Raw genomic sequence first — 25,345 nt, 5'->3', positions numbered from 1 at the left:
ACTTCTTTACACTATGCTACGAGAAGTTTTGGGGAGAAGATTGGAAGGGAATTCTTGAACATTACTGAGCTTGTTGAGCTCAGTAATGGAGCTTTTGAGCTATTGAGATCTGGAGCTATTGAGCTACAACTGGAGCTATTGAGATCTAAATATCAGTGACAAAGTCTGCCTATTAAGAAACATTCTTTGTTCATGTGTCTTAAAAGAGGACGAGAAAATCAAAAGCAAGCCCTACTGCATAGTGAGAACTAAAAAAAGCTTCATCTCCGGGGTTTAATCTCTTTCACATTAGTGTCCATCTGCCAATCATACATGCCTGTGATGCTGCCAGGCAGCTGGGAAGTGCCTCTTCTGCATTATACCAGGACTCTATCCATCCTTGAAAGTTATATTGCTGTTTCTGCCATACTCTACACCTACAGCCAGTGGCTGTTTAATAAACAATGCTCAAAGACTTTTATCTCCATCTGCTGCTGAATATTGTTTCTTAAAGAAATCCTGACCTTAATACAGAGGAGTATTAGGACAGCCCTAGTATCTTCAGGAAGCCTTATAAGTGTGTGGCAAAGGCATTATTTGGCAACCTAAAGCAACATTATTAGAATATAATTGTGGAGATAGTCTGAAATTAAAAAAGGCTTCACTTACAGTAACCAGTTGTAGCCAGTCGTACTCACCAATTACAGTAATATTTGTTTTACATTTTTTAATCTTGTAAAAAAATTTGCAATAAAATGCTCATCTGAATATCCAATGAGCAAACGTGTCTAGCCACAACTGAATAATTCCAGTGAAAATACATATACAAATTAGAAGAACAATTACAAATTCAAATATGAAAGGCCAAACAATCTCTAAAACTTCACAGTTAGAATCTCTTCTTAAAAAATAGTACTTGGCAGGATATGCAATACTCATAGGTTTTGGGGGCAAAAAGACTGAACATCCTAATGGTTGTTAGATCACTATTTTTCTCTTTCTAGTTTGCAGACCTGAAAATACTTTCTAAAAACAAGTGAAGTTGCTGATAATAGGCTTGCATTCAGGAGAGCAGGGTTTCATGAGCATTCAATGCCAACTTAAGCAGCCCCCAGCCCCAGGCATTCTCCTTCCTTTGGTGTGTTGTCAGGTTTATATGCCACAGCGCACCACTTAAGTGTCCTGCATCACCAAAAAAAGAGTTCCTGTCATCCTGTCACCCCTCCCCACCCCATTCCCTCGCCATCCTTTTCTTCTCAGAAGTCTCCTAATTTACCTCCTGTTGATGCTCAAGTCAGCCTTTCCTCCTGCAAGTGGCCTTCAGCAGCAAGGAGCCACTAGATTATCTCAGAACCGCAACCTCAAACTGACCAACACCTAAGTTTATGTGGGAACTGATTCATGCCCAGAATAACCCAGCAGATCAGTAAATACAGATGTCTCAAATAGAATCAGAAGCTGTTACTCTGGCACAGCCAAGAGAGTAGAACAGGTATGGGGAGCATAAATAGGTACTGCAGCTTTCAGTACTTTCTGTGCTCCCCTAGACCTTCAGCGCTGAAAACTAGTGATTTGATAAAATGATTTGGTTGTTTGGTTGGTTGGGTTTTTTAATAGTGAGCTGTAAAAAAGCATACTTATCTTCTGTATGAATCTAAAGGCAACCCAAAAGGTTGCTTTTAGTTGCCTTTCTGTATCTTCAGAAGAATTAAGAGCCTCTGGAAGGCTTGGAAAAATTACAAGGTAATAAGTGTGACATTCCGGATAGTACCATTGATCAGTTGGAAAGAAAGGAGAATTCAGTCTAATGGCATTAAACAGATAGGCCTTAACCTGCAGCAAGTTAATATGCAAGCTTAACTTTAAGTTTGGTTTAGTCTTCAGGATCACAATCAATTCAACTTCATTTCAGCTACTCTCTTGTGTTACAACACTACCAGAAGTAGTAAAAACAAAAAATAAAACTAACAAAGATACCTATAACTGCATGGTTCGCAGATTGGAGATCTATTATACAGAATTCTGTTGAAGTCAGTTTTCAGACCATAACAGCACTTGAAATACGTGTTGCTCTGAAGTGAGCTTCCAGATCCTTTCAAAGGATCCTGTTTAAAGATGCATTTGTTTAAATTCTGTCAGTGTTGAGTAATGCTAATGAAATTACTACAAATTTTGTTAATTTCATGAGAAGTTTATTTATGCATTATAATAAAAGAAACATTTTTCTGAATCATAGCATCGATAGGATTTTGATATGGACAAAGCTTTCTATAGCACTTCAGTTTGAGGCAGAAAAGGTTAATATGTGATCCTTCTGTCAAAACAGGCTTCTCAACTATTTGCTTACTTTGCGTTAGATATAATTCAAACCACCCTCAATAGACTGAGCACAAATTAGCTTTTCTGGAAGAAAAAATTACTTCTGGTAAGATGGACTTTCATTTGATTTAATCTCATTATTTGTTGACTTTCATCTTGATGTCAAAAACTCACCAGTGCTTTTACAGTTCTTTACAGAGTACTTGTATGATTGGAGTCAGGACAGGGGAGGGATGATACTGGAGCTTCTCATTTACACACTTTAAATGGCATGTATCATTTGTAAAGCCTGTATTGCATGTTTCCTCCCCACATCCTTTCTATCCATGCTGTTCAACTGATAGCTGATAGAAGCAATCACCTCATCTCTGAATAGATTTCTCCAGAGAAAAATCCATGGTAATTCTACATAAAGTTTGAATGCTTTTATATATGGGTATATATATATATACATATATACATACATACATATATATAAAATCAGTTCCCTAAGTTTAAAAGATGATAAATGATACAGTTTTCCCATAGGAAACAAGTACTCATTTCATTTTATAAATCTGAGCATGTTAAGATGTAAGAAACATAGCTACATTTTCAAATTACCTTAGCTCAGCCCTGTCTTGACACTGTGCAATTATGCTAATTAAGGAACTTTGGTTTATGGCAGTCTTAAATTAGATTTCACTGATTTTTAAAACACCATTAAATTTAACCCTCTCATCCCATCCCTAAATAGCATCCCTACTAACATTCTACGTTCAGAGAGGGGGTGCAGCACCACAGCAGTTTAAGTTGACATAAAATCAGCCTTTTGTGATTCTCCTTTTGCTCATGGTTGGTTCTGCGCTTCCTGTGTGCTGGCCCTGGCACTGTCATCTCTTGGTAACCCGGCTCGGGGGGACTGATCCAGCCAAGAAGAACGCCTGCCTCAAAAAAGGCATTACTGCTGAACTCCCAGAACTGGTACAGGAAGGCAGTGTGGGGTACTGGCAGGACTATGGGAGCTCCAACCTTAAATCAGCTGTAATGAACATACACTCTCAAAGGATTCAAGAAAATCTGGTTTAATCTCTCCTCCAGGGAAAGACTAGATGAATTTGTTTTCTGACCATAGCACTCAACTGTTGTCTCAAACTATTTCATCTTCTATACTTTTCCTGATACCTTTCATCTCTCCCACATATTCCATACTCACTCGCCATTCTCTTCCTTCAGCTACACAATTTTGAAATGGTTAAAAATATTAATTGCATATTTTCCATAGAGGTTTCCCCTCCCTTCATTTAGGGCATACAGAGCTCTTCAGCTGTTTGTTTTACCCTCAGTGATTGTTTTCAAAGTTGACTACTCCAGTGAAAGCTTCACTGCTAAAGCGGAAGCTCTCAGAAGAAGTGCCTCTATCCTATCTACTGAGGCTTCACATTTCCAGAGACAATCCTACTCATTTTGTGAAGTAAAGAGCTAGTTTCCTGTTGCCTGTAAGAGAAAGCCAAGAGACACATCCAAGGAGATTGTGCTCTATAATTGGAATATGCTGTGAAGCAAGCTACTATTGGAAGCCTGAGCCGAGGCAGGCAACATGCCTTGTTAGGACGTCTGCTACCGGACACAGGTACCACTCCTCTGCACCATCAGCTGCAGCTACAGTCATGTTATGGCCCGAGTATAGCAGAAGGTGGAAAACTGCTCCCTAGTAAAGGTTTATGTCTTGCCGAAAGATTACTGCAATTCATTAAATGGGAAAGAACAGCACCCCATTTACTTTTACAATATTTTCAGTTGCATTATAGTAAGACGGCTGTGGTGGAAAATAAAGGTGTTTCAACAATGAAACCATAAACAGTTAAAAAAAACACAGCAGTAGTGAAGTACTTTAGTTTGAATTGATTCAAGGCTAACGTGCCAAGAATTTCAGGAATGCTGCATATATTACAGACAAGTAATCTTGCCAAGTCTCTCTTGGCACTTGGAAATTCTTTTTCAAGACTATTGGTGGGGGTAAAACAGGGTGAAGGTAATACTCAGTAAAGAGCTGGCAGTTAGTAAACAGATGTTTCCGTAGTTATAAGATTTCAACTCCTGGCAAGAATAAGATAATTTGTTTGATAAACCACTTAAAACATAATGTGTTGGACTGTGTAATTTTATTCAGACTCAGAGCCAAAAATTTTATCATGTGAAAGCACGCAGTAGCTTTTCAGGTTGAGAGAAATTAATTATAAACTTTTGTTTTACAGGAGAGCTCACATTCACTTCCCTTTTTATTTTCAGAATTACTACTATGTGTACATAAATGGAAGTCAAGTATTCAGAGGATTTTTTTCCTCCCTTATGTCTTAACAAAAGTAGTCTGAGGTCACGTTTTTAAAGCTGGTAGAGGTTACTGATAAAAGCAATTGATGTAGCCTGCTTCTGTTGCAACTATGTGCTCTAGTGTAAAAGACCCCTAATCTTAAGGTAACCCCAAGTGGTGAATTGAAAGACTAAATCTGTATTCAGATGCATTCTTAATCGACCCGAACAATAAGGCTGCAAGGGGAGGAGTAAAAACTGTACACACAGGTTATGTAATACTCAGAAACTTCGTGAAGTACACTCAGTAAAAATACCCACATTTCACAGGGTTGTTCAGACCTGGTTCCTACCCAGCTACACAAGCTTGTGCTAGGACAAAACGGAGGTGGGAGCAAGTGCTCAGAAGTGTTCCCACACCACTGCTGATGAATATCAAACTTCAGCACAAGGGAATTAAAAAACAAACATCCATTTCAGGGCAGCACAAAAAGGCTCCTAACTGCCTTGGAAATAGGCGCTAGAATATTTTCCAGCAACATCACCATCTTTAGCCTAACTCTTACATTAAATAATAGATCACATACTCAAGTCCATACATCACCACGGGTTGGATACAGCCCTAACTGAAATTGGCAGGGGTGGATATGGGAGGGACAAACCCCATGGCTATATCATATGAATTGGGAGGGTATATTCCACCAGCCTGTTGCAATGGGAGGGTTAAAAGGGCCCTCAGGTGCCCCTCTCTCTCCCTTCCAGTAAATCAGCGACTAATGTCAGCTGCATTCTGTGCATCTGCAACAAGCCAAGAAGCACCAGAGGGGGATTTAATTTAAAAAGAGTTGAAACTTGTACCGTACGCCCTCCTCCCCACCATCTGGCTAGTGGGGACATTCTGTACAAATTCACTGTGCCAACTGCCTATTCAGAAGGAAAAAAAAGAAGTTTCTCTTTCAGTAAAAATATTAGGCAGTTCCCGTTCCATCTTTAAGGGCCTCCAACGTAATCCAGATCTATTGAGGAGTTCTGAGGATACCACTTTATTTATAGACTACAGAAACTGGCAGTGATAGATCACTGAAAAGCTTGTTTCCTATTTGAAGTTCAGCTTAAAGTAAATTATAACCCTAAAGATTCTATATACTATTTGAAAACTGCCCAGAATCTGTTTATATCTAATCATAGACATGACTTCTATCATATATCTGACATATTTCATATATTATATTTAAGGTCAGAATATTATCATATTGTAAGATGTATTGATATTATTGTTATGAGATCATATTTGTCATATCACATCAAATATATATTGCATTGTGTATTTCTATGATTCCTATCATATCTATGATTTACTTAATCATAAATCTATATGTTTATATCTATCATTAGTTTATCTATCATTAGGTTATATCTAATCATATCTATCCAGCCATATATCTATGCCTTATTTAATACGCTGAACTAAAAAGATATCAAGCTGTAAACATTTCTGATTCATCACTCATTGACCTGTGGAAAATCATCCATCCAGGGAACAAAAATAACCAACAAAACACCACCACACCTATCATTGGAAGCCTCCGACATTGTAGGAGCAACATGGATTAATTAGAAGTTACTTATGTGTGTATGCAGTAGGAACCAAAAATCTTGATTTTGCTACTCTTGAAGTTGCAGAACAGGACACCTAAAGAATTTTTTTCAGTAGATATAGATTGTAGTAAGCCAGGTATTTTTAAAAATTTGTCTTTTATATCTCACATAATTTTCACTCCAAATTGTTTTCCCTTTTCAAAAAGTTGGTATTTGGTTGTTTACATCCTCACATCTTCAACATGTGTACACAGGCTGATGCTGTTTTTCACTTCCTGGGACAGATTACAAAGGATTTTAAATTAGCTAACCTTAGTGTTTCTGTTTTTCCTGTTGATAAAGTCTGTTACACCCTGAGCCGTAGCCTCACTGGAATATCTGAAGAGAGAGCTAGGTTTGAAGAAATTAAGCTTTGCAGCAATTAAGCTATTACATCCTACAGAGTCTAATCAAGATCCTACTTCTAGGGTCAAAGCATAAAGAATGCAGAACTGTAACAGAGAAACTGAAAATCAGTGAGAAAAAATAAGGTCCATTTTTAGATTTGCCAAAACCTTTAAAATAGCATTTTCTTGTGCAGTTTGTGACAAAAGGAAAACCACCTTTTTTTTCCCCCCCAAGACCTAGGCCACTTAAAGAAGTACATCCATTTTGAAGAAAAGAACAAGTGACTTCATACATTTCTGCAGCCCTTCACACAATAGCTTCTGATCCCAACAGGAACTTTTTAGCAAATATTTTCTAATGAGTTCCAGGTTTACTGCAGGTATACAAGCTTCACAAGCACTTATCTTTAAGCAGTACTCTTTTTTATGTTTACATGATTTTGAACCAGCATAATCATTTGTGACAGTAATTCCTTTCAAGCTTTTAAAATAGCTGGGGCATGACATCCTGTCCTTCCATGCAAAATTAGCCCTGCTCAAACCCAGTGCCTCTTGGAGCACTGTAATTGAAGGAACAACTACATGAAATTTGTTCAGGTTTAAAAGTTTCTAACAGCAATGCCAGCACTTCTGAGTTCTATATATAGGATGGTTGCAAATATATTTTTTTAATGCTAGCCGTCATTGAAAATACCACACGTTAAAGGCAACCACTATTAAGATTGCTATCACTAATTCAGGTTCCTCCCTTTGGCCTGCGTTCAGGCTGTAGTAGCCTATAACAAACTTCCTGTGGATGCAAAGCAAATACCATGAAGAAAGAGGCATGGCATGGCATGAACACCAGAGAAAGGCTACAACCAAAAGCCCGATTCCTAGAATACTGCTGTGTTGATAGCATTTGCAGTTCCTGGGCTTTAATATCATATTCTTTGATATTACATGCTGGTTCCTGGAACTGTGCAATTATAATCAAAGATGCTTTGCCTATGCTGAAAAAAGTTTCTAATCCTTTCAGTTGCATAGAAAAGCTTGAAAGCATGAACCTCAAAACTTGAACAGAAAGGCCAAATGAAATTTCTCTGAAAAGAAATCAGAATTTGAAAGGCTAAGTCATTTTTGTAATTGTTGGGATTGACAGTCCTGAAATTTCTAGCATTCAAAAGCATTTTCAACTAGCCTTTTTTAATGCCTCTTGAGCATTTTCTGCTCCAATTCATTTTAAAATATGGTAATAAATAGGGCTGTTATATTTCTGTCTAATTTCTTGGGGAGAAGTGTGAATATATACATGTGTTACTAAGTGCACGTGAGCCCAGTACCTCTTAATAGTAACACATGTTCAGTACATCTGATGGTGTGATAAGCTAGTTTGACAGGGCACAGCTGAAGAAATTCAATTAAGAAAACAGGAATCACAAGCATCTGTTTTGTTTGACTGCCTCAGAACTTTAAATGCTACCTAAATTTTGGTGGGTTTCTTGTCTTTCAGTGGCATTAGAAATGTTAACAACAAGGTCCCGTAAATTAAATCTAATCCATCAGTATCTGGCAGACTTATTCACAGTTTAAAAAGGGAGGAAACAGGGGGATGGGACAGAGAGAATTTTTTAATTAAAAATAATGTGTTTTATTTGTACACAAATAAATCTACAGTAATGGAATGTATCTTAGTTTTGAAATCTTTTCTCTTGGCCTTCAATCCTCGACTTACTTGTTTTTACATACACTGCTCTACCAATTATTCAAATAATGCTGTAAAAGTCCAGCTTAGTCTCTCTCTAATCTTTAAGCTTTCTACTGCACTGCCTATTCTGTTAAGGTTTTTCATTATACTAGATTTCAGAAGTGGCAGCCAGCCCGCTCCACTCCCCCCTGCTCCCCAAGCAATAGTTGTCAGCAGCAGCCATTCACTCATGATACTGGCCTAAGTGAAGAACCTGACCATATCTGATTGAGATGATAGTGTCACTAAAAGTGCCTAAATGAAAAATAATTTTTCAGGAAATGTAATACAATCCTATTTTAAATGTCAACGATATAAGAATTCTTCAGCAGACCATCTCAAACTTAGACTCCAAAAAATAAATAAGCATTGACCATTTAGATTAGTAAGTTTTCAACTTCTTAAAATAAGGATTTGAATAGTGTAAACCATTAATCAAGAGCTGCCACAGTCCATAAGCAGCTAGATAAGTTGTCGTGGTTTAGCCCCAGCCGGCAACTAAGCACCACGCAGCCGCTCGCTCACTCCCCCTTGGTGGGATGGGGGAGAGAATTGGAAGAGCAAAAGTAAGAATACTTGAGGGTTGAGATAAAACCAGTTTAATAGGTAAAGCAAAAGCTGCGCACGCAAGCAAAGCAAAGCAAGGAATTAATTCACTGCTTCCCATGGGCAGGCAGGTGTTCAGCCATCTCCAGGAAAGCAGGGCTCCATCACGCGTAACGGTTACTTGGGAAGACAAACGCCATCACTCCAAATGTCCCCCCTTCCTTCTTCTTCCCCAGCTTTATATACTGGGCATGACGTCATATGGTATGGAATAGCCCTTTGGTCAGTTTGGATCAACGATCCTGGCTGTGCCCCCTCCCAGCTTCTTCTGCACCTGGCAGAGCACTGGAAGCTGAAAAGTCCTTGACTGGTGCAGGAACAACTAAAACATCTCTGTATTATCAACACTGTTTTCAGCACAAATCCAAAACATAGCCCCATACCAGCCACTATAAAGAAAATTAACTCTGTCTCAGCTGAAACCAGGACATAAGTTCTTCAAGATGCTAAGGGACCACAGCTCCTCTTTCCTTTTGTCAAAAAGGCAGAAGCTCAACACCTTAATATTAGGATCCTTGTTTAGCGTAGTGCTTCCTTCAAGTGGTTTGTATTAATTGCTGTTTTCTTATGACAATACCAAAACCTGCTCATCTTAAAATGTGTGTATGTAGATAGATGTAGCGTATGCTTGAAAAATTGACTAGTCATGTCTGACACAAAGTAGTGCAGACCCAGCTTATATTTCAACCATAAGATGGTAATTCAAAGATGTTTATCTGAAGGGGCAAAATATCCAAGCTTCAATATCAATTATCATAATTCAAGAAGAAAATCTACTTAGGGGGGAAAAAAAAGAAGAATCTGCACATCCCTGGAAAACTTCATACAATCCTGACAGGAATTTCTGTGCAACTATACAGTAGAAAATGGCAGAGCAAATGTGGATTTCTTCTGATGCAGTCTCTCAAATATTGATCCAAATGAGCTTAGAAGAAGCTAACATGACAAAGAGGATACCCAAGCCACCCATCTCTATTAGAAGACAGAGTTTTCCAAATGCATTTGTGAACTGCAAGGAACTGTTAGGACACAAGAATCATTTTGACATGATGGTGTTAAGCGTAAAATATTAAACAACATAATACCCATCAGCCCCAGAGAATCACAAAGTATTTCAGATTCTGGACATACCACGCCAGGGATACACAGCAATCAGTTAGCAGTTTTTATGCTTCAGAACAACAAAGAATAGAAATTAGGGAAAATGTTTCATTAGAGAAATGAGTCAAGCCTCTGTTTAACCACAAAAATCATAGCACTTTAGTCATTCAAAGCAAGCAGCACTTTTAATGTGTCATCTCAAATTTAACATATGCATAGTTTTTATATACCAAAAAGTATACCACTATTATTAAGCTTAACTTGACATGTCTAAAGCCATTATAATGAAGTTTTCATTAGTAGCCATATAGATTTCTTAGTTGTCCTAATAGAGAAGTACTATGTCATTTGTAATACCCACATATTTCATAGAGCACTTACACTGGAAACTTGAGGCAGCTACACCAAATGCATCTTTAGATACAGAAATCTTTAGAAAAGCAAAAACAAAGCCAGACTACAGGTGCCCCCCCTCTTTTTTTTAACCCAATAGTAGCACTTGGACTACCACAGCCGTAATACAAGCATTATCACTGTTACAACACTGGTAATAATAGATCTCATCTCTCCTATACGCACTAAGAGAAAGCATCATTTCCTATACGCACTAAGAGAAAGCATCATTTCCAGCTAGAGGTTAACTTGTGCGTGATAGGAGGTACTATAAATCTCAGAGCAGAGATCAAGTACCAGCTATTTCAGCAAAAGCTGCTAGGTCTTTTACTGGGTAATGTGTCCTGTTCAGACCCTTTAGCTGCATCCTCAGTATGTCATCTCCAGGCTGACTAGATGTCTGAAATTCTTCCTACTTGGAACAGTTGATTCTTGCAAAAGTCTTAGATTGTCACTTGAGGACATGAAGTGTGTCCTTTAAAATGCCTGTAGTCCCGTAACTTCAGGAACTGTGTGTCAAACATATGTCAGATTCAGTCATACTAATGTTGCTTGGTATATAATGACTACATTTATAGACAAAGTTAAACAGTGCCATTTTGATTCAACTAATGTAGATTTTAAAGCTGTGAGGAATTACTTCTGTAATCCAGGCTGACTGTATATGTAACAGAGAACTTCTGTCTGTAAACTGTGCACAAAGACTGTAACCTCCATTTCATCTATATATGAAATCTTTTATAAGCACCTCTAACCAAAATTGCAGAGCGTGGGCTGACAACAGATAAATTATTCCAAAGGTTAAATACTGGTTGAAGGGTGTACCTTATTTCCTCTTTGCATGCAACCTGCAAGCTTTTTTCTCCTCGATTAAAGACCCATCCTTTGTGAGCACTGTCTTCCTCAAACAGTTACTTGGAGATAAGACTTTGACTGTTAAACTGGGCGGAGTTGCCATTTGTGAGGGAAAACAAAAGGCAAGGCAAAAGAACAATGCACTACACAAGCAAACATCTGATAAGCTCTGCGACAAGAACATCCTCACAAGAGGAACTGTACTCTGTTCCTACTCAGACCTTACAGCGACTTACAAATCCTGCCCAGTCACAGTTAGGACAGTGATTTGAAGGAAACACAGCTTGATGCAACACAGTATAGGTGCTATTATCCAACTCTAATCAAATTAATTCAGAAAGCAGCGATTGAACTGTGACCTCGAGAAAGATAAATATGTTTTCATGGCAGGGAATAGCTCTCCCATGACAGTTAGGGGAATATCCTGCCTGGTCTCCAGCAGTCTGGTGTCCTCTGGTTGACTGACTTGTTAACTGACTAAGCTGCAGCAGGGAATCAACCACTACCAGGTATCTGAGTCAAGGATTTTTTCAGATATGTTCTCCAGAGTAGGGTTTGGGGTTTGGTTTTTTTTTTAATACCCAAGAGGTGACAACACTGACTGGAGCTTTTCTAGTGTATGAAGTACTCATGATTGTTCTCCCCTGCATGATCTCTTTGACGAAATGCTGCTCTTAAAGGCAGTTTTAATTGGATGCCTCCCCTCTTACCAGTCTTATTTTCATTAAGTGTGTGGGTGTTTCATATCTTTGAGACTTTTCTATCCATGAGTTCTGCAGTTACTGGGGGAGAGGCACAGATATAGCTCACCTCCTTCAGAAAAGAGGCTAAAAAGGGTTCTGTGAAAGCAGCTGTGTTAATTGCTAAAGACATACATACTCTCAATGCCAAGCACAATGTACAAATCATTCTGTGCTGCCTCAGTTGTGGACTCCCAGAGCTCATTTGGTGGTTTCCCTAAAGGGCCAAACCCCATCTGTTAATGTTCATGTATAGAAGCTCATTGATGGTATCACTCTTATGCATGAACTGTTAGCTAGGGAAATTATTTTGGCATTCATCTCGTGGCTAGTGTGTAGCTCAAAAATAATTCTAAGGAAGTATTGGCTGGAGAAGCTGTAAGAAATGTCTATTTACTGCTAGGATTCAGAAGGAAAGCTCAGCACGAAACAATGGTTCCTCCATTTTCTTTAACACAGGTCAGATGTTCTTTGGAAGCTGATTGTAAAGGAAAAAAGCATCCTGTGGTTTCTTTCAGGAAAAAGTTTTATCTGGGTCCAACTGGGATTTTCAACAGGAAGTCTAAGTTTTGCAGCCATGTTTTGGAAGGAGGTAACCTTACAATACTCTTGAGAAGTCATTTCCTCAAATGCTAATTCAGGTACACTCAAACTAGCAACAAAGACAAAATTTATTTCTTGCTTTGCTGAATGAATTGAAAAATTACTTCAAGGAAAGGAGATAACCCTCCCAGCATCTACACCATTAAACAAGCCACATACATACATGCTTTCTATTGTATTTTATCTAAGCAGAGAGGCCTCTTAAAGACCTTGAAATAATAGGCCTTTCATATTTGACAAGAAAATAACCGGCATGTTTATAGCTATACTACAGCTTTATCAGCAGGAGCAAAGTTTTCTGATTTATATACTCAGAAATGGGTTTGACTGGGATTAGTCGGCCATGTCATTAAAACCACAAACCCATTGCATAGTCGCCGAGGAAAACCCATTTCCAGGGCTACTCAGCTGCTGTTTCAGGATTGCTTGCAGTCACTTCTAAGGCTAAAATTCACAGGGCTTTGGATTTTCCAGCCCCCCAAAAGAAGCAGTAACCATATCAAAACATACATTATATTTTCACCTTCTCTCTGGTGTCTTCCTTTCTATATCTTCTAAGTTCCTTCATTATCATTTTTTTTGGAGCATATTTTTTAAGTTATAAGAAAAAAAATTCTACTTTGTCTGTCAATGACCGTTCCACATCCTAGGACATTGTTTCATTCATTTCCTTACTCCAGCTGAATTATTATTAAATGGCTCATACCTTCTAAGAACTTAATCATTTTTATGGAAAAATTCAATGTATAGAATTAAATAAGAATTACTTGTAAAAAAATAGATATTCCCATAATAAATAGCAGGTCTAGATAAAATCCTCATTTAACCAGAATTACTCCTAAACTCAAGTATGCTGTTAAAATGTCACTTACTCTCAAAGAAACTCTACCATATAGCCGTAAAACACATTTTCATACCATTTCTATATTTCAGATCTATATTTCAGATTTTTGTGCTTTAGAACTCTCCTATTTTTAACACAATCTTGAATGAAAATCTTAAAGATCATAAATAATTCCATTATTGGATCATACCAATATTCCATGAAGTCCATGCTCCTGGGCCTGGTATGTTCAGTAAGGAATAATTCCAGAAGGTGATCCAAGAAAGGAAACATTTAATACACTGCCAGTATGGAAACAGTCTTCTAAACCATACTGTATACCTGAAGCAAGCAAGTTTATCCTTCTTAGTATAAGTCTGGATGTTCTTATTTATACGCATGTCCTCCTTATAATCTGTTTATCTCTTGGACTTCATAAGATTCTGTGGTAATTTCCAGAATCTATCATTTCTGAACAATATGCATTTATTTCACAGCTTTAGTTTTTATTGAAATATTTGATGTGTAATGCTCTTACTGATGATCAGTTTCTGTAAAGTTTCTAAGCAACCAGTAAACGGGGTTTTTAGTTGTCTAGTTTCTAGAGTAAAATGCAACTCATTAAACTTAGCATGCAAAGCTGAGGTCAGATTGAAACCATTACACTTACTTTAATGTTGTATTTCATTTAAAATGTTTGATCGGTGAATAAGTCTCCTAGGATGCATATCTTTTCTGGAACATCACAGTGAACAGCAGTTCTTCAACAAGCCTCATTACATTCACTGCATAATATCAGGCAATATAAAGAGAATGAATAATAGCATCACATTCAGTTCATTTTATATTGATAAAGCTTTATGTCTTGGGACTAACACGCTAATAACCACGTGAATGCTTGTTTGGATTAAATGGATTTCTTCCAGCTGTTTGGAGCAGCGGTGCCAGAAGTATATTGCACTGAAGATGTTCACATCCTTACACATACGGAATGATTTAATTTAGTATCAAGTTACAGGTTGCTCTCTAAACCATTCAATCTCACCAATTAATGTTCAAGTTATAACAGATCTATGCATCCTCTAAAGTTCAGCTGTCACAACAAACCTTGACCAACTCAAAGTTATTAGCCAACTAGCCCTGCATACATCCTCTGCTTGTGATTTTTGCTTCCCTAACTGTACAGGCAGCACTATAAGCATCAGAGAAAAACTGTCTGAACAGAACATGACAATAGCACTGTTAGCATGGATCCATCAGCCCTCCTGAGCTTTAATTTAATACCTGTCCAGATCACTAATGGGTCAATATTCAGAAAACAACAACAAAAAACCCTGAAAGAAAAAGCAGTTAGTCATCTATTGATAATATTTATTAAAAGGCATCGAGCCAGTATTAAGCAAACAATCCCAAGGACTTAGCCTGCTAGATAAAAGAATGTGATCCTCAGAAATAAAAAGCTTATTCTCAACACCATGCAGGGCAACCTGCTGAGCTCAACTGCACTTCCCACCCCTGTGTTTGCAGAGTCAAAGAAGCAAATGTTAGTATTTGGAGAGTATCAGCCCTGCCAACATCGGACGAAACCAAGGAGAATGAATACCATGTTTCTTTAAGCATGTAGTGCTTGAGCTGCTAACCATTGTAAAAACATTACGGGTAAGAAAGAAAACAATGAACATTACTGTACCAAAACAGGAAAAGCAGATTTCTCCCCCACCCCCCCACCAGTTATAGCCCTGGTACTTTTTTTCCAAAATATATCATGTGAAAGGAATGTGCCTTTCTTTGCCTGCTGACCTCTTATTTAGAGAAGTATGCTATTCAACATCATTTAGTGCACAAAGAGCAAAGAAGTTTAACTGTTTCAAAGGAATGCAGAACTTCATTCAGAAGCAGTCTATAACAAGAGCTGCTCATCACATAGCTTAATACTGAGCATATATTGCATGAAAAAACAGTAACTCGGAGATGGCCCCATTCCAGACTCACCCCTTCTCCCTCCCATGCTAAATAGCTTCCTTTTCCTCGTGAAACAGTAACAACTTCAGATAATAATTCAGTTCTAAGGATATTCATGTTGCATTTAAGTCAAGAAATCATGATCTACCAAAACATTTAAGAATCTAAGTTACAAGCCCTACTGCCAAGAATTCAACCTTGTACTTAACACAGATTTACATGACAAAGAGCCCAAATACTGACCAGTGCCTACACCTGATCTCAGACTAATTAACACCTCTTAGTAGAGACAAAGCCCATACAGCAGAGAACAGCAGAGCTTAATGTTTATGGCTAACAGAAGAGTTAAGAGAGGGGAAGTCTGGTTTATTTTATATACATATTTAGGAATTCTTTTTCTCAAATATACCACCCTTAGTGTAACAAGGGGATTCAGGACTATCAAAAGTAAAAGAAAGTTTAACAATTCCTTCAGCCAGCTAGGATGGAGATGAGTGATTCAAGATGAACTGGAATTACACTGAAAATGGCTCATGACAGCAGTGAAATATGGATTTTTGTGATCCTCAACAAACAGGCAATGACCACTTAAAGCTTCATCGTCTCAGACCCCAATTGCTTTAAGTGTCCAGTAATTTCCTCAGAGTCAGAAATTATTTGTTCTCAGGGCCAATTTCCTCAAAGTCACAAAGCTCTTATAAAAACTTAAATACAGCCATTACTCCCAGATACCGACATTTAGCAAACAGTGCAGCTAAACTTCTGATATAGCTAAGATACAGCTAGGTCACCCACCGGGTTACAACTGAAGGAGGTTTCTTTTAATTTGTTTTTACCTTTTCTTGAATCCTCTTGTCTTTCACGGTCGATACAAGTTTCCAAATTGCATGGACAGGAAGCTTTATGAAATAGGAGAAGACAGACTTATGCAGCAGATTATCCATAATTTAAGCAATTTCAGTTACTGCACAGGCTTCCCCGTCTGGAGTTTGAGATCTGAATGCATGTGTTCTGCCTCTTCCCAAAGATCAGTAGTCCTGGACTGTTGCACAATCCTTTTCTGCAGAGCAACTGGTGAAAATCAAAACATCAAATGCAGAGCCTAAACAAATGAGCAGTGTTGAAGTGCCACAAGGGCAGTGTGAGCTGGAAGAACTGAGGGGCAGCTCTACCAAATGCAAATCATTTCTCTGACAGCATGCTCTAACAGGCCTACTTCTGGTAAGAATATTCTGCTGCAAAACCAAAATAACAGTAACTAGGTTCTGATTTTTCCTGTCCCTCTCACTACAAAGAATAAATCTTAATGCCTCTTAAAGCCTGTTCAGCTGCAGTAGAGGTTAGAAAACTGCTGTTTCTAGCATATTCCCCCCCCCCCCCCCCCCCCCGCCTCAAGCTGTATTTCGCCAACTGCACTGTCTGATTTCACTTTTGTTTCGCACACAATCCTGTTACATGGATTTCAGCCAGATTAATGCTTTCTTTCAGTCTCCACTTTCTAAACTGGAACCACAAGGCACCAGTTACAGGGCATAACAATGTAAGCTCAGATAAAGCTTAGCTTGCAATCGGAGCCTTTGCCTTGAATTTCACCTGCACACTCATTTCCTTTCAAGTCATTACATTTCTCTTTCTGTGAGCCCTTCTCTACTTTGCACCTTTGATCAGCAGACAAGTAGTAAGTGTTTGCCTGGCTTTTGTAGTGGATGGAAAAGCAGCAAAGCACATTTCCATCAATTATCATCCCAAGTTTTTAAGTTTTAGAGTTACGGAAGTTTAGGTTGGGTTTTTCCCCACTTTGTTGTTGTTGATCTTTTAAGCAGAAAAGTCCCAGAGAGGAGCTGGGTTCTTATTACAGCAAAGCAATTCAGTCCTCACTACAACTCCACAGCCATTGGAGATTAACTCAAAGTCTTTTAAGTCTTTACTAAGGTATATTTCTGTCTATAATAAGTTATTTAAGCTTGGCTAATACGACACAATTTGTCCTGAAGATATTAAATACAGCTGCCAAAGACTACCCAGCCAGAGCAATGTCATGGGCCTCCTGCACACCAACATCTGTGGGAGGCAAAAGAAATAATTTCTTTACCTTGTCAGCACAGTTTGTGGAAAGTGATCCATGTGGTAGGGAAATACTGCTTTGCAGGACTCTTCTCCCACTCATCCCTTCTAGGTCTCACAGCTACAAAAAAAAAAATCTTTCAATGGACCCAGGAAAGGATCCAAGACAGATTTTCATGTTTGTTTTCAGCATTAGCTCATCCCACACTACTCGCACATATCCTTCCCTTCAGGTTTGGAGGCTTGACACAGGCAACCAGTCTGACATTTCATGCTTGGAAACCTGCCTTCAACAAATCCATTTTGTGTTCCTAAATGACTGCTTGGCTGCTTATACTTCAGCCCATCTGTTTGGATGGCACCCAGGCCTGCTTACAAGGTGATCTTCCAGTTTCATTTCACTTCCCATCCAGAGATGCCAGCCAATTTTGGGCACTCGGCACAATACCTCCCCTGCCCTCACTTTGGTACGAAGCCCTGCCGAGTCAGAAACACTGCTTCTGTGCTTTATCAAATTTGTTGGCACGCGTGTGGCTCTGACCACCTGAACAGCAGAGGAAGAAAACTGGAGTTGTCAACGCTGGAAATTGCCAATTACACTTGTTGCTGTGAAGCCAGGGGAATGTTATGAAGATCAGTGACACATTATAGCACGAGAATTTTAATTGCAAACACTCTGCAAAGCCAGGATCACAATAAGCAGAATGACAAGGATAGTAAAACTGAAGACACAAGCCACAGACAGATTCAAACAGGTGAAAGCATTGAGCTCCACTTTGCTGTAATGGTTCCTTTAAAATGGACAACTACTGGGACGTATTTGTTTTGTATGACCTCTAACTTTTATCTAAGATCACAGCGTTATGGTTTATGCCATTCACTGAAAAATCATACCAGGCTGAAGGTGCTTCTTTGCAAAGTTCTGAAGTGCATGACCAAGCTCTTGCAGAGGAATGGACCACTTGTCAGTAGGCTTGTTTCAGGCTGGCCTAACATCAGTGCTTCAGCAGCCACGTGTACACCCACCTCTCGTATGCTGCATATGGGTACTTACTGAGCACAAAGGGAAACATCTGCAGTAACCCAGATGGCTGGAGCCTCGAAAGCGTAGGAGGACATCATCTGGTTGCTACATAACTTGGCCTTGGCCAATATCAGAATTCTACATTTTCTTTAATAGCCCCTTAAATTTCTTATTGAAACAGAGATGAAATAGTGAAGTATTAAACTGGCTTTCTTAACTAGAAAAACTTGCACTAACAAGAGTAAATCGGTGGTACATCTCACTAATGTTCTCCCCTCCTCCGCCCCCCTTTAAGAAAGGCAGTAACAAGCCAAGGAAAGCAAAGACAAGCTTTCAACATACCATATCAGCTGTCAGAATGTTTTAGTTTAAGAGTTTTAGTGAAAAATTCTCTTTTCTCTGGTTTAAAATAATATGACAAAAATTTCCAAACAGGCATTCTGACACCTGACAGAACAGTTTCTTCTTGTTGCGCCCTGTGTTTTTATTAAAGAAACCCCCTGGCTTCTTATGCCATGATATATTTAAAAGGAAAAGAAAGACATTTAAACACTTTAGCTTTACCTAGGAATGAACCCAATTTATACTAAAATAATGATCTATTATATGTTCAGAAAACACCAAACAACAGATTAAACCCCTCAGCTCTGACATGGCAACTACCCAGTATCAACAAGAACAGCATTAACCTATTTGTTCAACTAATGCATGTGGTATCGGTCAAGGTGAATTTAGCAGCTCCCACACAGCACTTAGACAACCCCTGCCCCATATATTATAAAAATCTTTAATGATAGTGATAAAATATATCACTAGCAGCTAAAATCCACAAACAGCATCCAGATCCTGTTGTAAAAGAGGTAAATAATTCTCTTTACATTGAGTGAAAAAATAGAGAGATATATATGCATCTATACAGGTATATGTGTATAGCTATATAGATGCATATACACATATATAGACAACACCCCCACCCTGCAAACACATATAATAAGGAGCTGATCAACAAATACAGACTTTGTCCTGCTCCTCCCTGCAAGCTGCTAGTAGCTGGACAGGTAGCAAGATGTAACTCTTGCTCATCGTGAGCTGTTTTGTCGTCTTGTCCTGTCATCCTGGTGTCTCAGCCAGAGACCTTCATCTTCCAAAACCTTTCATTTCAAAGTTCCTTGGGCCAAGACTTCTCTATCCCAATGAAGCCATGGCTTTTGGATCCTTTAAGCGCATCCTATACGCATAAAGCAAGTATTGCGTTTTGGGTTTGCGTAGTGTCACAATAAGAATTTGCTTCTTCCCCCATCTCCCCCCACCTTATTGCTTTGATAAATAACAATAATTCCAGCATAGCTGTTAGTATAAGATTTTCAACTAATTTAATTTCCTGTTCATGTGAGCAGGATATATTAGTTCAGGTCTAGTTAAAACTTGATCCGGGTCCTTTTTTATTTTGAATGATGCAAACTCTATCTTCAATATGCATCACTGATTTAGATTTTCTAAGATTTTAATGAAACAGTATATTTTTAGTTCCGTGTCCAGTTACAGGCTCCCCACTACAAGAAAGACACAGCTATACTAGAGCAAGTCCAACAAAGATGATTAAGGGAGTGGAGCATCTATCATGGGAGGAGAGACAGAGAGCTGGGACTGTTTAGCCTGGAGAAGAGAAGGTTCAGGGGCATCTTCTTACTGTGCATAAATACCTGAGGGGGGAAATGAAGAAGGAGCCAGACTTCTCAGCAGTGCCCTGTGAAAGGACAGGAGGTAATGGGCATGAACTGAAATACAGGAAGTTGCATCTAAATATAATTATTTATTTATTAAACCACTGTAATAGTGATGAAGCACTGGAACCTGCTGCTCAGAAAAGTTGTGGAGTCTTCAACCTTGGAGATATTCAAAACCCTACAATCAGTCCTGAGCAGTCTGCTCTTTCTGACTCTGCTTTGAGCAAGGGTATTGTACTAGATGATTTCCAGGAGTCCCTTCCAACCTCAGCTATTCTACAGTTCTGTGAAATTACAAGCTATTACTATAAAAATGTACTAAGCATATGCAAATGGTATCATTCAGTCTGCCTAAAAATAAGTGCTTTGTAAAAAAAGAAGATATAGTTAAAAAATGTCACCAGTAAACTAATTCCCAAATGTATAGATTCATTGTTGATGCAGTGTCAAAATATAATATTTCATTTTACTGCAAGAAAGAATTTACCTGAGTTTTCATAATGCTTCTCAAATATAATACAGTATTCTTGTGCAGAAGCATTCACACAGACACACAAACAACTATATATGCTACAAGTTTTGTTGCAAATAGCTTACTTTGAACTGTTTGACCAGATAACTGGTCTACAACTCCTCCTAGACACCGAAGGATTTTGAGATTTTTTTTTCTACCTCTCCCACACATGCATGAAGCAGTTTGTTTCCCCATTTTCTTCCTAGAGATATCTCATTTCCCAAGAATACCAAGTCATGAGAAGCAACTGCCTGCAATGGTACCTCTGCTTTGCCAGGGCCTCAATCTAGATGAAGTCACTCTTAGAAAAGAAAGACCACAGCTCTGAAAAGAGGCTCAAAAGCAGCACCGATTTCTCAAAACTTGATTATGGTATTCATGTTCACCAGCCTTCGCCACCAATCAGATGATACTGTTAATTCAGTTTTGTAGCTGGTCGGAACAGGTTGATAAGGTGGTAGACAGAGGCTGAGACTTCTACACTTACATCCTGCTACATTTTCCATGACCAAAGCAGCTCCCTCCCATTGCATTTTGCAGAGTACAGGAATGCATCAGAAGTTAGCATCAATGGATCACATGCAGGGTGCCTGATTAGGGGCCACATGGCTGAGGTGGACTGTCAGTGGAGCACACTGTGCTCATGTGCATCTCAGAGGCTGTGCACACATATCTATCAGCTCTGCATCACTTCCAGAAACTTTATTCCTTTACCATCCGACCTCGAGGTCACAATTAAAGAGTTTATTTCACATGGATAACAGGTTGAAGCTTTATACTTGCATTGCCACACTAGAAACACAGAATAGAGATCCTTATGGCCACTGTCCTACAAATTACCTCCCTTTTACTCTCTGTACAGCCAGGAAAGCTATTTGTCCTTTTAAAGCTCCATGGTATTGGGATTTGTGCCCCATTTGTTACCTACTCTCCTAAGTTCTTCTCTGCATTACCGATCTCTAATCAGCAGCCTTCCATTTTATAAAGTCTCACCCTCTAGTGCATTGTTTAACATTTATCTAAATTAAAATCTCACCCTATTTAAAATTTGCCTCTTACTCTAAAATCTCTTGATCAATCATCCTGTAGCTACAGCCTGGCCTCTACAAATTTGATCAATGTGTGCTTCATTTTATCTTCATATTGTTTAATAGAAACCTTAATTAATGTTTTCATTAATTAATATCAGACCCAATACTGATCCAGAGATATCCCATTTGATAGCTCCCTCGCCACTGGTGTTTCATTGTTAATTATTCTGACATTGTAGCCCCGGCAATTCTGTATTCATATTACAGGATTATGAAGCAGAGAAAGGCTTTTTTCCTACCAAATTCTTCCTGAAGGAGCTTCCCACACATAGCAACAAGAAGTCATGGTAGAGTTAGATAACAGAAATCCACTGTATTTTATTTGTCTACTAAACACATACTGCAGACTATTAACTTTGTCTGAATAGAAAAGATCAACTAATTATTCACGTATGTCTCAAGGGAGCACAAAAACGTGCTCCTCACTGTACTGATGGACTGTGGGCTAGTTTTAGGGTGCTTGATGGAGCGGTAGGGCTAGAAAGGCCAGGCTGAAGTCCGCTGCTTGTGAACCTGGCAGCCAGCTGAGCTTCTTCTCACCTCTAACTTTCTCTCACCCAAGGTCCAACACATTAGATTGTGGGGATGCCTTGTCTGCCTAACACAATTAATCTTCCTATAGAGTCGTTGCACAGTAACTATCCTCAGTTTTGCCTTCAAACACAGGAAATCAGGTAGCCTATGCAAAAACGCACCAAGCTCCTAGCCAGCAGAAAATGCTTGAGGCAGGGGAAGAAGTATTGTAATGAAGGGGGCCTTTACTCATTAGCCTTCCCTTTCTCAGGCACACAGATCTTCCAGCTCTGAAGAGGACTCATCTGAATGTTTTCCATCTCTTACTCAGAAAAGTCCTATGCAAAGGCACTTTCACAGGAGGCTTGCCTCAGGTGGAGAACACTTACAGTACAGTCCTGGTCTTTAATGGGCCCACTTACTAAGACATAATCAGAGACATACAAGGTCAGATTATTGAGAAAACACTCTCTTATTTAAGTACAAGCTTTACAGAAATTGCATACTGGACATCAAAGGCTAGATCTGCAGATGTACTTAGAGATAAGAGACTCATTCTTGCTAGGAGTCCCATAAGAGGCTTTAGAAGTCTAATTTTTTTTTTTTTTAATCTTATCAGAAGAGTTATAGTAAGAGCCAGAAGTGCTGCTTGCTTTTATGATAGCTTCCTCATCTTCACACCTAAACAACAGCAAGGTCTTTCTCAAACTGAGTGTGATTCTAGCAATTCACCCTTGAACACTTGGCACTAGGTTTTCAAAATATTTCTCACATAAGACTAGGGAAAAATAACAGGGAAATTCAACATCCACTCTGCCAGATTTGACATACCACTTTCTCCTTGAAGTTAAGGAGACACTTCACTAAAGTAGAAGTAGCACCTTCTAGCAACTCAACTTTGCTCCTCAAACTTGTTGCGCAATATACTCTGCTACGTTTCCTTATGGCTTTATACTTACATAAAACTTTTTTCTTTCTAAACGTAGCTACCATTCTCAAGATAATTCCGCAGCTGAGAACCAAAAATAACTAACCTTTTTTCCCCATCTTCTCATGGTCTGTAATTCTTCTTTTCCTTTTCTGAAGCCCTTCCAAATGTTCTCCTAGGAACATGTCCCTTGATAAGACTGCTACACACCACAGAAGAAAGGAAGGGGACTGCAATACTGGCTTTATAAGGGCTCACCTTGGGGCCTGTTCCTCTCACTTAAAGAGACGTAGCCTAGCCTGTGGTTTAAGGAGAATACTGCTAGGTAATTCTAGATTTTTTCCTCTTGTCTTTTTGAAGGTCTCAGATTTGAGGCTGGTGAAGTAAGCAAGCAAGGACAGGAGATATTGTGAGTGCATGAAATGTGACTTATCCTAGAGTGGAGAATGTGAATCCTGCCAATGACAGGGTATAAAGGATCCAATTGAAAGCATATATATAATTTGAAAGCTGGTAGAGAATAAGGACCAAGTGCTGAGCACCTGAAACTCCAGGTGCAATTAATAGTTCAGCTGCTTAGCATCTACTCAAAAAAACATTCCCTACTTTATAAGACTCAGTTTATAAAAGGTCTACCTCCCAGGCCAGTTCATTTCTCTATTGATCAGATAAAAAGAAGAATGTGTTGGAAACCTACATACAACTAAAAGGAAGAATCAGCATGATAGTTTAGAATAAAAGCTTGGCCAACAAGCTCTGAATTTCATGTAGTAAATTGGCTAACACTTGACTTGAACAATGGTATTTGAAAGTAAGAAGACACTCAGAAAATGGATTCTAAAAAATTATGTCTGGTTTAGACTTTATCTGTTTATGTATCAAAGGACACTCTTCCTAGTAGCTGCATGTCAATCTGTTCTTTCTGCTTTATACACACTCTAAAAATTATTTTAGGATTTAATTAGCTGTCAGTTTTGGATAGCCTGGATCTCTAGTGCAGAGGATATACAGCCACTTTAAAGACATCAGGCAGAAGGTATTGCTCACATTATGAACGGATGATCAAAAAAGTATGCCTAGAGAATGAGATGAGGCAGTATTATTTTGTATTTTAGAAACTAAGGATGTGTCTAACCGGGAGCACCCATAGCCAGACGTATCATCGACTCACAAAAAACAGCTGCAGAAATGCAAAGACATGAGACAGACGATGGTCATGAATAGTCATACAAAAGCTTTTATATGAAAAAGGATTTTAAAGATGCAAACTGTTTAGAGCAGGCAGGAGACAGACACAGAGGGAAATAAAAGACAGCGCAGAAGAACAAGATACAGCAAAGAATGGCTGAGCTCTTATTTACTTTTACCCTACACAGGGGAAGAACCAAGCCACAGCACATCTAAAATGCAGGAAAGAAATCTTTTTTTTTTTTTAGATTTTCAGTTGAATAAAATAGGAAGTGATTAAAATGTGGATTTTTTTTGCTGCAGGTCATCTCAGAGGTCAAATGTTACTCAGATTCAAAAGAAGATTGGACAAGTAAGCATATAATGGGAACATTCATTAGAAAGGGTACAGGCTGGGATATCAAACTGTATGCTTCAGGGCATCAGTCCCTCATCAACTCTAAAGAATTAGAAACCAGGCTTTTATAAGCAGTTATCCTGGCAGAGAGGGAAAGAGTTGTTCATTTATTTATAATGCTTTTGACGCAAAACACAAGGAGAGGATATAGATGCAAAAGGAAATACGAATAGAATTAGCAAAAATACAAATGAATCAACATGTGATGACTTACGAGGAAAAACCCCAACTTACTCTTTAGAAAAAGGAAAGGGATGAAACATCAATTAATCAGCCAGAGAGAAACAGAGCAAGGTTCTGAGGTTAGGCCCAGTAAGGTGGAAATATGAGCAGACAGGAAAAGTGCTCCACATTTTTGAGTAGAAGAGAAAAATGCATCACAGTTGTAAAGAGGGTGAAACAGAACTGCAACATATTGAAGAGATGAATAAATGGACTTTTTATTAAAACAAAAATTACAGCGAGCCAAATTACAGAGCAGATGCAATACTAAACATTTAAAAGTTTTGTTAATG

The 25,345-nt window shown here is 38.6% G+C and overlaps 1 protein-coding gene across 2 annotated transcripts in view; it reads right to left on the bottom strand.

Annotated features, from left to right (window-relative positions):
* The window catches only part of ATP2C1 (ATPase secretory pathway Ca2+ transporting 1), a 69,267-nt gene extending 52,838 nt beyond the window's left edge, over window positions 1-16,429 (bottom strand). The window contains exon 1 of one of the 2 annotated variants that reach the window (XM_075493269.1): window positions 16,221-16,429. In XM_075493269.1, the coding sequence (XP_075349384.1) occupies window positions 16,221-16,328 (108 nt within the window). In that variant the 5' untranslated portion in view covers window positions 16,329-16,429. The remainder of the gene's footprint in view (window positions 1-16,220) is intronic. The other variant, XM_075493268.1, reaches the window with a different exon arrangement.
* Window positions 16,430-25,345: the final 8,916 nt, after the last annotated feature.

Source organism: Mycteria americana, chromosome 2 (assembly GCF_035582795.1).
Source record: "Mycteria americana isolate JAX WOST 10 ecotype Jacksonville Zoo and Gardens chromosome 2, USCA_MyAme_1.0, whole genome shotgun sequence".
Lineage (NCBI taxonomy): Eukaryota > Metazoa > Chordata > Aves > Ciconiiformes > Ciconiidae > Mycteria > Mycteria americana.
Note: the sequence above shows the minus strand (reverse complement) of the source record. Positions and strands in the feature narration are given on the sequence as shown.